Source organism: Schistocerca serialis, chromosome 9 (genome assembly GCF_023864345.2).
Source record: "Schistocerca serialis cubense isolate TAMUIC-IGC-003099 chromosome 9, iqSchSeri2.2, whole genome shotgun sequence".
Classification (NCBI taxonomy): domain Eukaryota; kingdom Metazoa; phylum Arthropoda; class Insecta; order Orthoptera; family Acrididae; genus Schistocerca; species Schistocerca serialis.
The window spans coordinates 380,909,260-380,923,475 of record NC_064646.1 but is presented as its reverse complement, the minus strand read 5'-3'; the positions used below and the strand labels follow the sequence as shown (position 1 = coordinate 380,923,475).

Genomic DNA, 14,216 nt, shown 5'->3' with positions numbered 1-14,216 from the left:
TCTACAGATCACAGTGGATAGATGAATAAATGAATGATCCTAAATGTCTAAATGGCATAACTATAGATTGCAGAAATACATATTGAGCACCTCTGCTCCAGGTGCACAAAATGTTTGTACTTCTAAAAGTCTGTGAGATATATACTATTTTAGATTCAGTAACTTCAAGAGGATGGAGACAAAAGAGTTGGGGGAAAGTAGGAGAAGTTGAGAAACAGTTTAACGCAGTTACACCATTCAGTGAAATAGCTACAAACATTAGTGCTTTTTCATCTATTCAGGCAAATGGTTTGTAGTTTCACCAAAATAAAATGCTGAACAGTAATAGCATCTACACATGTACTCAGCAAATCACTGTAAAGTAGGTTGCATAGAATACTTTTCATAAGTACTTAATGCCCTGTTGACGTGTCGAATGCAATGATGTACGGCCTACCCAAAAATATGAGCATGTTAATGTGCTACTTCCAGGATTCAGGGAAGTGAGCTCGACAAAAATTGAATCTGCCTTAGGGATTAACAATGAGGGCTGATGAGATGGCAACCAACGTCCCACCCCACAAACACTACAGAAATATTTAGAAATTGTTCTCACACTTAAACATGAGGTATTCTCTAAACACAGATGGGGTATGCAGATTCCATCTGGGGGTGAGGGGGTGGGGGGGAGGGGGGGGGGGTGGAAGGAGGGCATCAGGAAGGGCACTGGTCACAAACTGTTACTAAAATTGCCAAAACCCGGATAATACACCAACTCCACAGCAAAACAGGAAAAGGAGGCAAAAAAGAAATGCAATGACATATCATTCAGCAGTACTCCATTGTATTACACATTAAGATTTCTTCACTTTCATTCACAGATAAAGCAATGGAAGAATGGCTTTTCATGTGATGTGTGTGCTTTCAATATTCTAAAATTATCTATACCAACAATGTGGTAAGTGTAAAATTTGGGTTGGAAATTATTTAAAGATTCTTTACTGAAAACCAGTTCTTGGTCTAAGTCCAATAAGTGTGAAGTTACATATAGCCAAAGCACTCTTAAGATATTACAGATTCTAAATTCAATACCTTTAACAGTGAGCTGGACAAGTAAGATCCTACTGTGGTTTCAAAAGACATATTGGTATTCTCCTGACCCATAAACTGGAAAAATATACCGTATTTCAGTCTCTTCCTGGGGATTTGCAGTCTCCATAATGCATCCCAAAAGATGTGAGGTATTTTATCACACCTTTGTATCGTGATAAACCAAAGCTATCACACAGAAGAAATTGCAACAGGTCACATCACCACTTTTACTGAAATTATGTTTGTTGTACCCTTCGAAGATTACAACCTTACTCAACACTGAAAAGACTTTCACTGAAGTTTCACTTCAAAGCCTTTTTTGTGGCAACACTTTGCTTGTCATTGCCTATGAGGCTTTTTGAATATACAGTGGTGTCAACTTTTCACATTTTGCTTCTCTTTTCATTATTAAGAACATATTTTGGTACAAGTGCGAAATTTTTTCTATTTCTTTGTTGTGATCTATAGTTTGCTTTGAAATGAAGGGAGATTTTGGAGTAATGTCTTGTTGACAAAAAGGTCAAACACAGCATATAAACCCACACTGGACAGACAGAGAGAAGGATGAACATCATTAAGATGCAACAGCAGCCCCAGAGACTACCCCCTAATGACTTCACTTTTAACAACCACTCACCGCATCAGAGGTATACTTTAATGTTGATGAGTTTGTACAGAATTTTGTACCATCCTTGCAATCCAGACAGTTAAATCGTCATCCAATTTCTCCAGGAATCAAAGCATTACACTACCACATTCACAGTCATTGCTTAAGAGTACTTAGGGTTCACAGTATTAGAGGACTGCTGCAATAAATTAGCCCTCAGCTCAGGAATTCTAGGTTCACCAAAGCTGTGCTCAGCCTGGGCTTTTTAAGGTCTCTATTATGTTGACCCTTTTGAATAATCGGGTAGGGTGCACAACTTTATGAAGATTACAGATGCAGGTAGTGAGATTAGGCCCTTTCTAGAGTGAACCAATTTGAATCACACGTGTATTACCTTAAACTCTGACACAATTTCAAAACATTTTATGGATGAACCAAATTCTGTTTTCTTAAACAGTTGTCAGTATCTACTCATATAACGATGTTAAAAACTAAAAAAGTAATGTATGCTAACCAACATCTTTCTGTTGTGCTTGGGTCAAAGTTGCCTTTTGTGGTGCTGTCTGCTGCTCAGTCTCTGGAACGACACCCAATCTAGCTGCAAGTTCTGCAGCAAAGTTGTTTGGTAGTCTACCCTGCAACAAGATATCAAGTATTATTAAGTGTCCTCATTTATGTCCATGTTTCAAGTCAGAGTTAATGTAATAATGCAAGGCCAAAACCAAAATTCAGCCAACCATTATATCTACATGCCTTATCAGAACAAAAGGACGAAGAACAGCTCAACATCTTCAACTAATAATAAATTCCTTGAAGGAAAAAAAAGCCTCATGAAGATATTTTTTCCACTTTTTTATCTACACTTTCGCTTAAGTAAACACATGTAACTTTCAAAATTGAAAATCAGTAAGTTACATTATTTTGATGTATTATGATTAATGACATTTACAACCATAATTGTTCTAAGAGAACAGTTACACAAGTTGTGAAAATACATAAATATATTTACGAAGGTAGAAAACACACACACAACTCTCTGTACAACATATGACATCTCTTCCAGCTGCTGTAGTTACTTAGAACTCACAGTTAGTATAATTCATAAAACTGTCAAAAGTGACATTATGTATCCCCTATTTATCTCTGTAGTTAAGTAACAGTCAGAATTGATTGATTAAAACAGATAAAAGGAACTAAAAAATGAGACAATGAGGCCATACTTTCCTAACACTTTGACTGTTACAGATGTGTTCCATGCCAAGTGCGACTTTATTGTCACCTAATTCTGCTACCTGCATTGGGAGCCCACATTTGGGCCACCACCTGTAACTGGTTTTACTACACATTTAGCCTTGTTCCGCTCTGAATATTTGAGAGATGGGCACAACAACTTCATCTGTTTCTCTGGATTTCACCACCCAAATAAAAAACGACACAGTTATACTGACAACACTGCAGAAGTAAAAAATTCAAACCTTTTGACTGCACTAACACAATAGCTCCATTCCAAGCAACTTCTGTCTTTCACCTGAGGATGTTACTATGAGCCCGCCAGGTGTAGCTAATATGGGTCCAGAAAAGTATAGTAAATTTTCCTTAGGAAGAGCGAAGGGAATTTCACCTTGCAGCCATGAAGCCATTTATTGTTCAGAGCTTGTCCACAGTGGCCACTGTGTGCTATTCTGTTCCAGGCCCCAAACAACTGCTGAAGATGTAATGTTGACTCCTGGTCAGATCACAGTATGCCCACCTCCAAGGTTTCTTCCTATGCAAATACATCAACAAGTTTGTTCCCCAGAATCCCAATCAGACACAATATCCAGAGGAATACAATGAAGCTCTTAGTGCCATGTAGGTCAGAAAGATGATTGTGTATGGTCAAAACCAACGAGCTCTAAGAATAACATTGATTTACAGCCTGGAGATTACTTGGAGACACACTGCCGATTAGGAAATTCTCTCAAGTTTCATTGTAAATATAACAAAGGGGTTGAAGAATAGCTCGTAATTCTGTCGTAAAAACAGAGCATCCATATGGTATGACATTTTGTTCTTGACCCATGGAATATGTGAAGGCTTGGTGACGTGACCCTCTAGATGACTTTTGAACCAGAAAACTCATCAAGAACTGAGAGGAAGAAATACCAAAATGCACAGGGACCTACTATTTATTTGAACCAAAGAGTAGGCCCACATGGATATGGTTGAGGTGTGCACCATTGGAGGGGTAGGCGGTGGCAGGTGGTTGCTAAAATGATCTGCCAAGAGATTAAATAGTGGAAAGTTGATGTCTGGCCGAAGACAGTTCAGACAAACTGCTCTTAGGTCACCAAACGTGGTGTCACCTTTGAGTGAGGTGAAACTTCCCGCTGCAGAAAGGGATACGGTGAGTCAGGTGTCCAGGTTAGCTGCAAACATGTACTGTATAATTCATTAGTAATCAGTAGCATCTGATTTGTAAGGGAGACATATGTCGGGAGGCTGCCCACAGGGCTCATCCAAAAGATACCTGTCACAATGGTGCACACAGTCCAAGAGCTGCAATGTCAATCAGAACAGCCAAACTACAGGCCTGAGCTTGTTCAGAGCTTGTCAGGCCTGTAATCTAGTTGCAATAGGATGCAGGCATTGTAGAGGTGCTAGAGGATGTAGCGGTCTGCACCTCAGGAGCTGTTACTTAACTTAAGCAGAGGATAGTGTCAAGTTTCAACTGGCACTAATTTTTAAGCTAATGAGAATCAATACACATATTCTGTAACCCACAGTGAAGTGCGTGGCAGATGATGTTTAGCACTCTGCCATGTTACAGTTTTTTTCCATCCAATCGCATATGGAGCACAAGATGAATGACTGTTAAAATGCCTCTGTGCAGGCAGTAATTAGTCTAATCTTGTTCCTGTGGTCTCTACTGGAGCAATACACAGTGAGCTGATGTCTGTAAATTCAGGTTTTTCAGCATTTCTGTGACTCTCCTCCATGAGTCAAATAAATATATCGACATTTGTGCTGCCCTTCATTCAATATATTTAGTATCCCCTGTTAGACCTATAAGATATGGTTCTGAAATTAACTCCATCCACAGGCCATGGCAGGCCCATCAGCACTCACCAACCACCATGTCACCCTCTGCCAGTAGCATAATGGATGTGATATGGAGGAGGGTGAAGTCAGCACACCGCTCTCCTGACTGCAAGCAGTTTTTGTGACTTGGATTCTCTACTACTCAGTCAAGTAGCTTCTCAACTGGTATCATGAAGCTGAGTGCACCCCATTCCAGTCTTGCCACCAAGAAAAAATCTCTGGCAGTACTAGGCATCAAACCTGGGTCCTCCAAATGGCATTGAACCATGTTGATTGCTCAGCCATGGAGGCGGACATGGTTATGCAATACTGGAATACTGTTCTAAAATGGGACGTACACATGTTTTGCAAGCAGTCTCCTTTGTTAACCAAATGTATTTTTCCAGTACCCTGCTAGTGAATTGAAGTTTGTCACCTACAATTTTACCTACATTTGACCCTATGTGATAATTACATTTTATATCCATACAAACTGCTACACTCAGGTATTTGTAGGTGTCGTCCAATTCCAAATGTGACTGATATTGTAATCACAGGACATGACTTTTGAGTGTCTTATGATGTGTACATTTCTACATTTCTGTACTTTTAAAGCAAGCTGAAATCTTATCAATATCTGACAACAAATTTGTACATCTTTTTCATCTGGTGCTTCATTATGTATAACTGCATCACCTGCAACAAGTCTGTGGTTAGTGTGTCAGCCAGGTTATTAATATACAAAATGAACAGCTAGAGTTATAGACATAGCTTTTCATGGGCAGCGGTGAGTATGCTGATTTGGCATGACTATGGGGTTCCTATAGCTGAACTTGGAACAATTCTACATGGATCCATCATGTGGTTTACAGTAAGGTTTCATAGTTTCATTCAGCTGCGGTGAACGCAAATCAGAATATAATGAACATCATCCGCAATAACTGGTTCACACTAAATACAACTGGAATCCCAGTTAAAGATTTACCTACAGAGACTTTCATGATCAACATAATTACAGACACCACTTACACAAAGGTAATATACAGGTCATTTTCTTGTTGTTTATAGATGATGGACACAGGATCGTATGCTAAGTAAAGGGCATATTTACAGTTGCATACTGTTGTAATTAATCTGGTTCTGCAAGGAGCACTCTTGAAAGTCTAATGATTTGAAGAAGCTGAAGAATAGTTGAACAGTGGGTATCAAAAAGTAGTGGCATTCAAATAAGGTACAAACATGTCCCATTTCAAAGTAGTGCACATAGTTGCCCGGAAAGCGACAGAGGAAAACATCTTTGCAGACAGCTGTGAAAGCTTGCAATTAATTTCATTAACTTAATGGTGTGCTGATTATGGTGAGGAGGAACACAAATTTGAGCGAGTAAGATTCAATCATCTACCTTAAACACAAAGTAATAGTAAACATGCCATGTACAAAGCACATAAATGTGCTATTATACATCAACTTATGTCTGTCTATGAAGGCTGTAAGCAGACACCAACTCTGAGGAAACTTCACAGCTTCTATCACACAGAATTACATTTCGAAGTTAGCAAATAAATAAATATTCCCACCTACGGCATTTAGCTTTTGAAATTTTTCCAAGTTACAATAGCAATAGAGTGGAACAAGAAATATAACTGCAAAGAGGGCATACTACATTACATTTTTAGGGAAACAAAGTACCAAAAAACCAAACACTTTTACATCTATTCAATGAGATACATCATTTTTTAAAGTGATAGTGTTTTCGAACAATTCAATTAAATCCATTTCCTGACTGTTGCTATACTGTAAGGTTATGATATTTGTCAGACATCTAAGTCTTCCCTTATCACCACCTCTGTCCCTAAATCTCATGGGACTTTAGTCCACATTATAAAATGATAAGTAGAGGCCTGAGGCTTGCTTTTCAAATGAATATTATCAGTTTGAATTTAACACTAATTATTCCACTCACCACACCTGAAGGAGGCTGCTCATCTGGTACTTTATGAGAATTCTCTTCTCCAAACATGTCTGATGGTGGAGGTGCCACATGCTGCTGCTTTGGGTGATGGCTCATAGGTGGGTTCAGCTGTTCACTTTCAGGCTCAGAATTTTCACTTCCACTGACACTAGGTATCTGGAATCAGAGGGATGAGGATAGAGAAGTTAATTATGTCATCTCAGAGATTCAGAGTCTGCAACAGAGATGGTAGACACAAACAAAGATGCTACTGAAACATGAATTCTTTCTTTTCCTTTCATTTTCACTCAAATATATTCATTTCCATTGTATCCATGTAGCTTCGATGTTTAACCATGATGTAGAACAAGACTTAAGGACAAATTTTTCCCTTTAGTGCCACACATGAGAAGACATGTTAAATTACATGCCAATATTCTTCCTTACTGATACACTGAAGCTCAAAGTCATTTTACCCTTATTCAAAGAATTCTTCAGTACTTAAAAATATTTATTGACAAATATCTACATCATTCTAAATTTACCAGACGTAACCAAGGTCTTTGCATGAAAGTGCCAATGAAGTCAATTTTTTAAGTGTAATGTTGTTTTAATAGTATGATATTGAAATGGATTGTCTGTATCACAATTACCAAATGTGGCATATATTTTACGTTTTTCTAGTTATACCTTCGTAATACTGCATCATTTCTATCTATTCGAACTGGAGGAAAAAAAAAAACAGATCATAACAATAAATTATTCGAGAAAAGAGTAACAAATATAATTTTAGATACAGATGCACACCAGCATTACCAGGCATGAATAGAAGGGGGAGGTACTGATGGTGGTATAAGTACGGGCAGAAAGATTATGAAATCTAAGCTATTGCAGAAGAAGACTCATTACAATAAAGAAGGGAAACATGATAAGTACAAAAATAGAAAACCAGCTAACATAAATGTCACTTGCCTCCAGGACATATCTATATTAGAAATATCCACAAAATACCAAGCAAGATTACCACAATTCTGGATAAATATAACATAAGGGAAGAAATACAGCATCTTCTGTGATTCATAAGATACTTGGTGTTTCTCTGCAGTCTGTCCCAACTAAAGTAGAAGTAGTAATAAAAAATACCAGCACCCACAGAATTTGAAATTAATTCAGAACATCATTCACACATTGCAAGTTATTTTTTAAATTTATTTTTGGTGTTACAAATTATAGACTCTCAAATTTAACAGAGTAGTCTACTTTTATCATACAAACAATGATGCCTGCTTCATGTTTGGCACTATGTAAGGTCAAATTTTGCAAATACTTCAAAATTCTTTAGAAACTCTATTCAAATTTTTAAATTTGTGTTAGGTGGGAGGAGGGACAGCAATAAATTCAAACCAAAATAGTCACTGAAAACAACTCCACAACAAAATCTACAAGAAGTAAACAATGTTTAAATTCATATTTCCTCCCACTTCAACATTAGAGGAGTGCCTACTCACCACGCTTTATGCTTTTAAGATGATTATTTCATTCACATTTCATGTCCAAGGTTACTATGTCTTAAAAGTTAATTCAGCATTCAACAAGAGAAGGAGGATTAGCAAAAGCTGTTATAGTAACATATTTTAATTGAAAGCCCACAATTATATACATAAAAAAAATCCTGCATAAGGGAATTGGAAAGCTTATGGAGAAATGTCCAGTGCAAGGAAAGTCAACCCAAACCTTAGGAGAGACTGAAAGTGCAAGCTACATCTACTTAAGTGCCTGGCAGATTGTTCAGCAAAAAACCTTCACAATGATTCTCTATTCTCCCACTCCCGAACAGCACGCAGAAAAAACAAATACCTCTATCTTTCCATTCAAACTCTGATTTCCCTTGTTTTATTATTATGATCATTTCTCCCTTTGTAGGCCGATGTCAACCAAATATTTTTGCATTCAGAGGAAATGGTTGGTGACTGAAATTTCATGAGAGGATCCTGCTGCAACAAGAAACACCCTTATTTTAAAGCTGTCCATCCCTAATCCTGTATCATGTCCATGACACTCTCCCCTCTGTTTCTCAATAATACAAAACCTGCTACTCTTCTCTGAACTTTCTCAATGTACTCCATTAATCCTACCGTGAGGCAGTACTCAAAAGAGGACAGACAAGCATAGTGTCTCTTCAATAGATCTGTTGCATCTACTAAGCGTTCTGCCAATAAATCAGAGTCTTTGATTGCCTTCCCCACAACATTTTTGTGTATTCTCTCCAATTTAAGTTGTTAATAATTGTAATTCTTAGATATTAATTGCATTTATGACCTTTAGATATGATTGATTTATCATGTAACCAAAGTTAAACAGATTCCTTTCAGCACTCATGTGGATGACCTCACACTTTTCATTTTTTAGGTTCAATTGCCAATTTTTGCCAAGACTGATATCTTTTCTAAATCATTTTGCTATTTGTTTTGACCTTCTGATTTTTCTCGATGATAAACAAAAGCATCAGCTGCAAACAACCTACAACAATTATTCAGATTGTCTCCTAAAATGTTTATGTAAATAATGAACAGCAGAGGGTCTATTACACTACCATGGGGAAAGCCAGAAATCACTTCTGTTGTACTCAATGACATTGCATCAATTACTACAAAATGTGACCTCTCTGACAGGAAATCAAAAATCCAGTCGCATAACTGAGATGATATTCCACAAGCATGCTTGTGAGGTACAGTGTCAAAAGCAGTCTAGAAATATAGAAATACAGAATAAATTTGAAATCTCTTGCCAATAGTATTCAACATTTTATGTGAGTGGATAGCTAGTTGTTTTCATAAGAGTGAGGTTTTCTAAATGCATGCTGGTTTGTGTATCAATAGACCATTCTCTTCAATGTAATTCATAATGTTTGAACACAATTAATGATATGGAACTGTAATTTAGTGGATTACTCCTATTGTCTATTTTGAATATTGATGTGCCCTGTGCAAATTTCCAGTCTTTGGGCACAGATCTTTCGTCAAGTGGGTGGTTGTATATGATTGAGAAGTATGGAGCTATTTCAATAGCATACTCTGAAAGGAACATAACCGGAATACAGTCTGGACTGGAAGACTCGCTTTTATCAAGTGATTTAAGTTGCTTCACTACTCTGAGGTTATCTACTTCCAAGTTGCTCAAGTTGAGAGCTGTTCTTGATTCAAATTCTGGAATATTTACTTCATCTTGTTTGGTGAAGGAACTTCGAAATGATGGGTTTAATAACTCTGCTTTTGCAATACTGTCATTGATAGTGTTTCCACTGCTATTGCACAGAGAAGTCATTTAATGTGTCTTTCTGATAACGTACTTTACATATGACCAGAGTCTCTCTGGATTTTCTGCCATGTTTCAAGACAAAGTTTCATTGTGGAAACTATTATAAGCATCTCATATTGAAGTGAGTGCTAAGTTTCGAGCTTGTGTAAGGATCGCCAATCTTAGGGATTTTGAATTTGTTTAAAACTGGCATGCTTTTTTGTTGTTTCTGCAACAGTGTTCTTACCCATTTTGTGTGCCAAGGTGGATCAGCTCCATCATTTGTTAATTTATTTGTTATAAATCTTTCAATTGCTGTCATTATTCTTTCTTTGAATTCGAGTCGCATCTGGTCTATAATTACATTGTTAATTTGGACGGAATGGAAGCTGCTCTCAGGAAGGTATCAAACGAATTTTTATCTGCTTTTTTGAATAGTTATATAAGACAGAACTAACAAATGATTAAAAAGTTTATTTGAAAGGTAAGGGTTCCTTATAAAAAAAAATCTTCATTACAAAAATTTTTGTCAGTTTTAGTTTCCTACAAATCTAATTCACAAACCTAATCACTGTTCAGTCTAAGCACTTTTCATAATGTTGTGCTAGCTGCCTCTACCCCTCTGCATAATTCTTAGCCCGAAAACTAAACCAGTTGACAGGAGTGTTCTTTTACTCATTAGTGTAGGCCCATGAACTAGGCACAGCTCTTGATGAATTTGAGCACCTTTAGATCCTTTCAAACACAAAAACTGAATCACAGCACACAAATATTTTTGAAGCCTTTTTCCATTTGCTTTCGCCAACAGTCATACACCTACTGTATGAAATCAATTACTTCTGTGACTTCACAAGCAATCAATATCATTGCATTCATGCAACTTGATATTGAACTGTCAACATTTAAAATGGCCCTTCGTTTTGGAATAAGCATCACACAATATTAAAGAGCTGCTAGTGTGTGGTAGGTCAAAAATGAAAACTAAACTTGTATATCAAAGAGTACACATAAAACACAATATAAAAAGAAATGGGCAACAGAAGTGGGAAGACCTTAACAAAACAGGAAAATGAAATATCAAAAAGGTAAGACGCTGAGAGATCACCTTTTTACCTGTCTCTTTCACCTTACCACCTACATACGTTAATACGAATATATTGATATCTGAAGGCAAGTATTTATAAGCTCACAATAACACATGCAGTAAGGTAAAATATGTTAACTTAATTTGTTCATAATTGACAGTAACATTCATTTACATACCCTTCGTCGTTTCATCCTGTCAGATATGGCATAATCAGCCTCAACATCACTGGCACTCTCACTAGATGGTATTTCAGTAGCACCAGGAACACCACTTTCTTCTTCATCACTGAACACATCAGCCAGCCCCACTCGATCATCTTCGTAAAATTCACGTGAACCGATGAGAAATGGCAATGGGCGGTTTGCATAAGGATTCACTGGCCGCAGTATAATACGCCCCATGCTGTGGAACAGTTACATTTCAAAATTTTTTCTTCTATCACTAGAAGACCAAACTACCATACTATTCTCTACTATTTTACATTGCTTCCATGTTCTAAATGAAAGTTTTAAATCTGAAACCTGAAGAAATGTATCACCTACTTTGGGTTATGAAAGCTTATACACTGCAATTGGTTTCTAGTATACACAAAAATGTAAAAAAAAAACTGTATATCAAAACTGAAATCATCTATTTTTTGTAGAGTTGTGATGATTACATGTGACACATTAAAACGGTGTGCTGAACTGGTATTCAAATCTGGAGACAATTCTTCTAGTGATGATGTGCAGCTCAAGTGCACTACATGTGCACGCCTCGTAGACCAAGCTTCATCTTGCTAGAGTCTTCTCCCATGCAGCACAGGCACTTTCAAATTATGCTGTAATACAACCATTTCCACAAGAATGGATACAACATGAGATTAGCCTTTCCACAACCATGGGGTGGTTGCTGAAATCTGAATGTTCTACTCTGAATTAAGTATATAGTCCAGCAAAAATTTTTCAACTGTCGTTTACAATCAACACAGTGTATACGTTGCAAAGAAGAGAAAGATTAAGAGTCCATGAATATTACTCAGATAGAACAATCAGTAGTATACGGCCATGCAAGCAGTAAGCATAGTACATACATTAAACTTTTGCAAAATAATATTTAACCAAAGAAGAGTCAACATGACTTGAGATAATACAAGCCAAGTTATTCACTTCATATATTTATAGAATACTTTGCGATATCACAATTCCATTTTCATGTAGATGAATTGTAAGGACATCCTCAATAAACAACTATTTCTCTCTTTTCATAGATACATTAACTAGACATACTCTTACCAATTTTGATTTTCAAATATAAGTATAGTATTTCTGTTACTAGTATCACAGACCTCAACAAGACCATTTTAACTACATTACACTCTCTAAATTCTGGTAAGTAGTTCCAGAGGAAGTACAACATTTAGAACTTAGGACTCATTTATATGTTCAGAGTACAGAACTGCCTGCTGACTTCTGCGGAAGTTTGTAATTTTTACCCAAATAATGAAACATGCTGCATCTGGTAAGAAGAAAATAGCAAGTTGCACCATTGCAATACTAGTATGAAGGTGCAAAGAGGTTGTATATCCTCCAGTTCTGTAGTATAGTACACATGCATAAAGTGCTCGTTACTTCTTAAAAGAGGTCTTTCATAGAGTGAGAGAAATTAAATTATCTACTTCTTTATGGCAAATGAAGAAGGAATGCATGGATAATAGTAAAGTTGTATCTACCAAGGTATCTTCATACAGCATCCAACAAGAATGACAGTTCAAAAAGTTGTTATTGGATAAGCACTAGAATGCTATGCAAATGAAAACGCACTACACTTAAAGTGTAGAGTGACTAAAACTGATGTCTGGTTGCTACTTGTTGTAATCCATATATTAGCTATAGAGAAAATGTGAGTGGCTCTGGAATAAGTCAGACCAGCACTGTTCACATTTTGTACATAAACATTTTTCATCTGTATCCTGAGTCACTTCACCAGCAGATCAACTGGCAGGACTGCTGAAGACACATCAAATTCCAATACTACATTCTGACCAGGACATTACATGCATTCCTCAAATAATTCTCTTTACTACTGAATTAAACATGAATTACAAACCATGGAAAATTGGATGTAAAAACAATATATGTGACGGAAACATTCCACGTGGGAAAAATATATCCAAAAACAAAGATGATGTAACTTACCAAACGAAAGCGCTGGCATGTTGATAGACATACAAACAGACACAAACATACACACAAAATTCTAGCTTTCACAACCAACAGTTGCTTCATCAGGAAAGAGGGAAGGAGAGGAAAAGACGAAAGGATGTGGGTTTTAAGGGAGAGGGTAGGGAGTCATTCCAATCCTGGGAGTGGAAAGACTTACCTTAGGGGGAAAAAAGGACAGGTATACACTCGCACACACACACGTATCCATCCACACATACACAGACACAAGCAGACCCTCGGGGTCGTTCTTCCCATTTCTTCTAGTGAGTGGGCTTCGCCCCTCATTATTGTCAGGAAACCCTCAGGAAAGTTGCGTCTTTGTGGCGATTTCAAGGCCAACATTAATATCCAATTGGTGGTGGACACCTATCCTTTGCCTCGTGCTGATGAATTGTTCTCCGCCATGGCGGGAGGACAATATTTTTTGAAAATCGATCTTTTGGAGGCTTATCATCAGATACCACTTGATGAGGACTCCAAACGGCTGGCGGTCGTCAACACCCCGCTTGGCCTTTACCAATATTAGCGGTTGGCCTTCGGAATATCCACTGCCCCGGCGATATTACAGTGTTATCTTGAGCACGTCACATCAATAATCCCTCATTGAAACGAGGAGACGAGATACTGGCAGAAGTAAAGCTGTGAGTACCGGGCGTGAGTCGTGCTTCGGTAGCTCAGGTGGTAGAGCACTTGCCCGCGAAAGGCAAAGGTCCCGAGTTCGAGTCTCGGTCGGGCACACCGTTTTAATCTGCCAGGAAGTTTCATATCAGCGCACACTCCGCTGCAGAGTGAAAATCTCATTCTGGAATCCCTCATTGTATTAATTACCTGGACGACATAATTGTCACAGGCCGCAGCATGAAGGAACACTTGCACAAACTTCGCACCCTCTTTCTCAAATTCAGGTCCGTGGGCTTGCATTGCAACCTCTGTAAGTCA

At 37.6% G+C, this 14,216-nt stretch overlaps 1 protein-coding gene across 1 annotated transcript in view; it reads right to left on the bottom strand.

The window, feature by feature from the left end:
- Positions 1-14,216, bottom strand: part of LOC126418896 (WASH complex subunit 2) — a 191,581-nt gene that overhangs the window by 117,606 nt on the left and 59,759 nt on the right. Inside the window, exons 5-7 of the mRNA XM_050085910.1 lie at positions 11,250-11,475; positions 6,702-6,866; positions 2,193-2,313 (exon numbers count right to left, since the gene is read on the bottom strand). Of these exons, the coding sequence (XP_049941867.1) occupies positions 2,193-2,313; positions 6,702-6,866; positions 11,250-11,475 (512 nt within the window). The remainder of the gene's footprint in view (positions 1-2,192; positions 2,314-6,701; positions 6,867-11,249; positions 11,476-14,216) is intronic.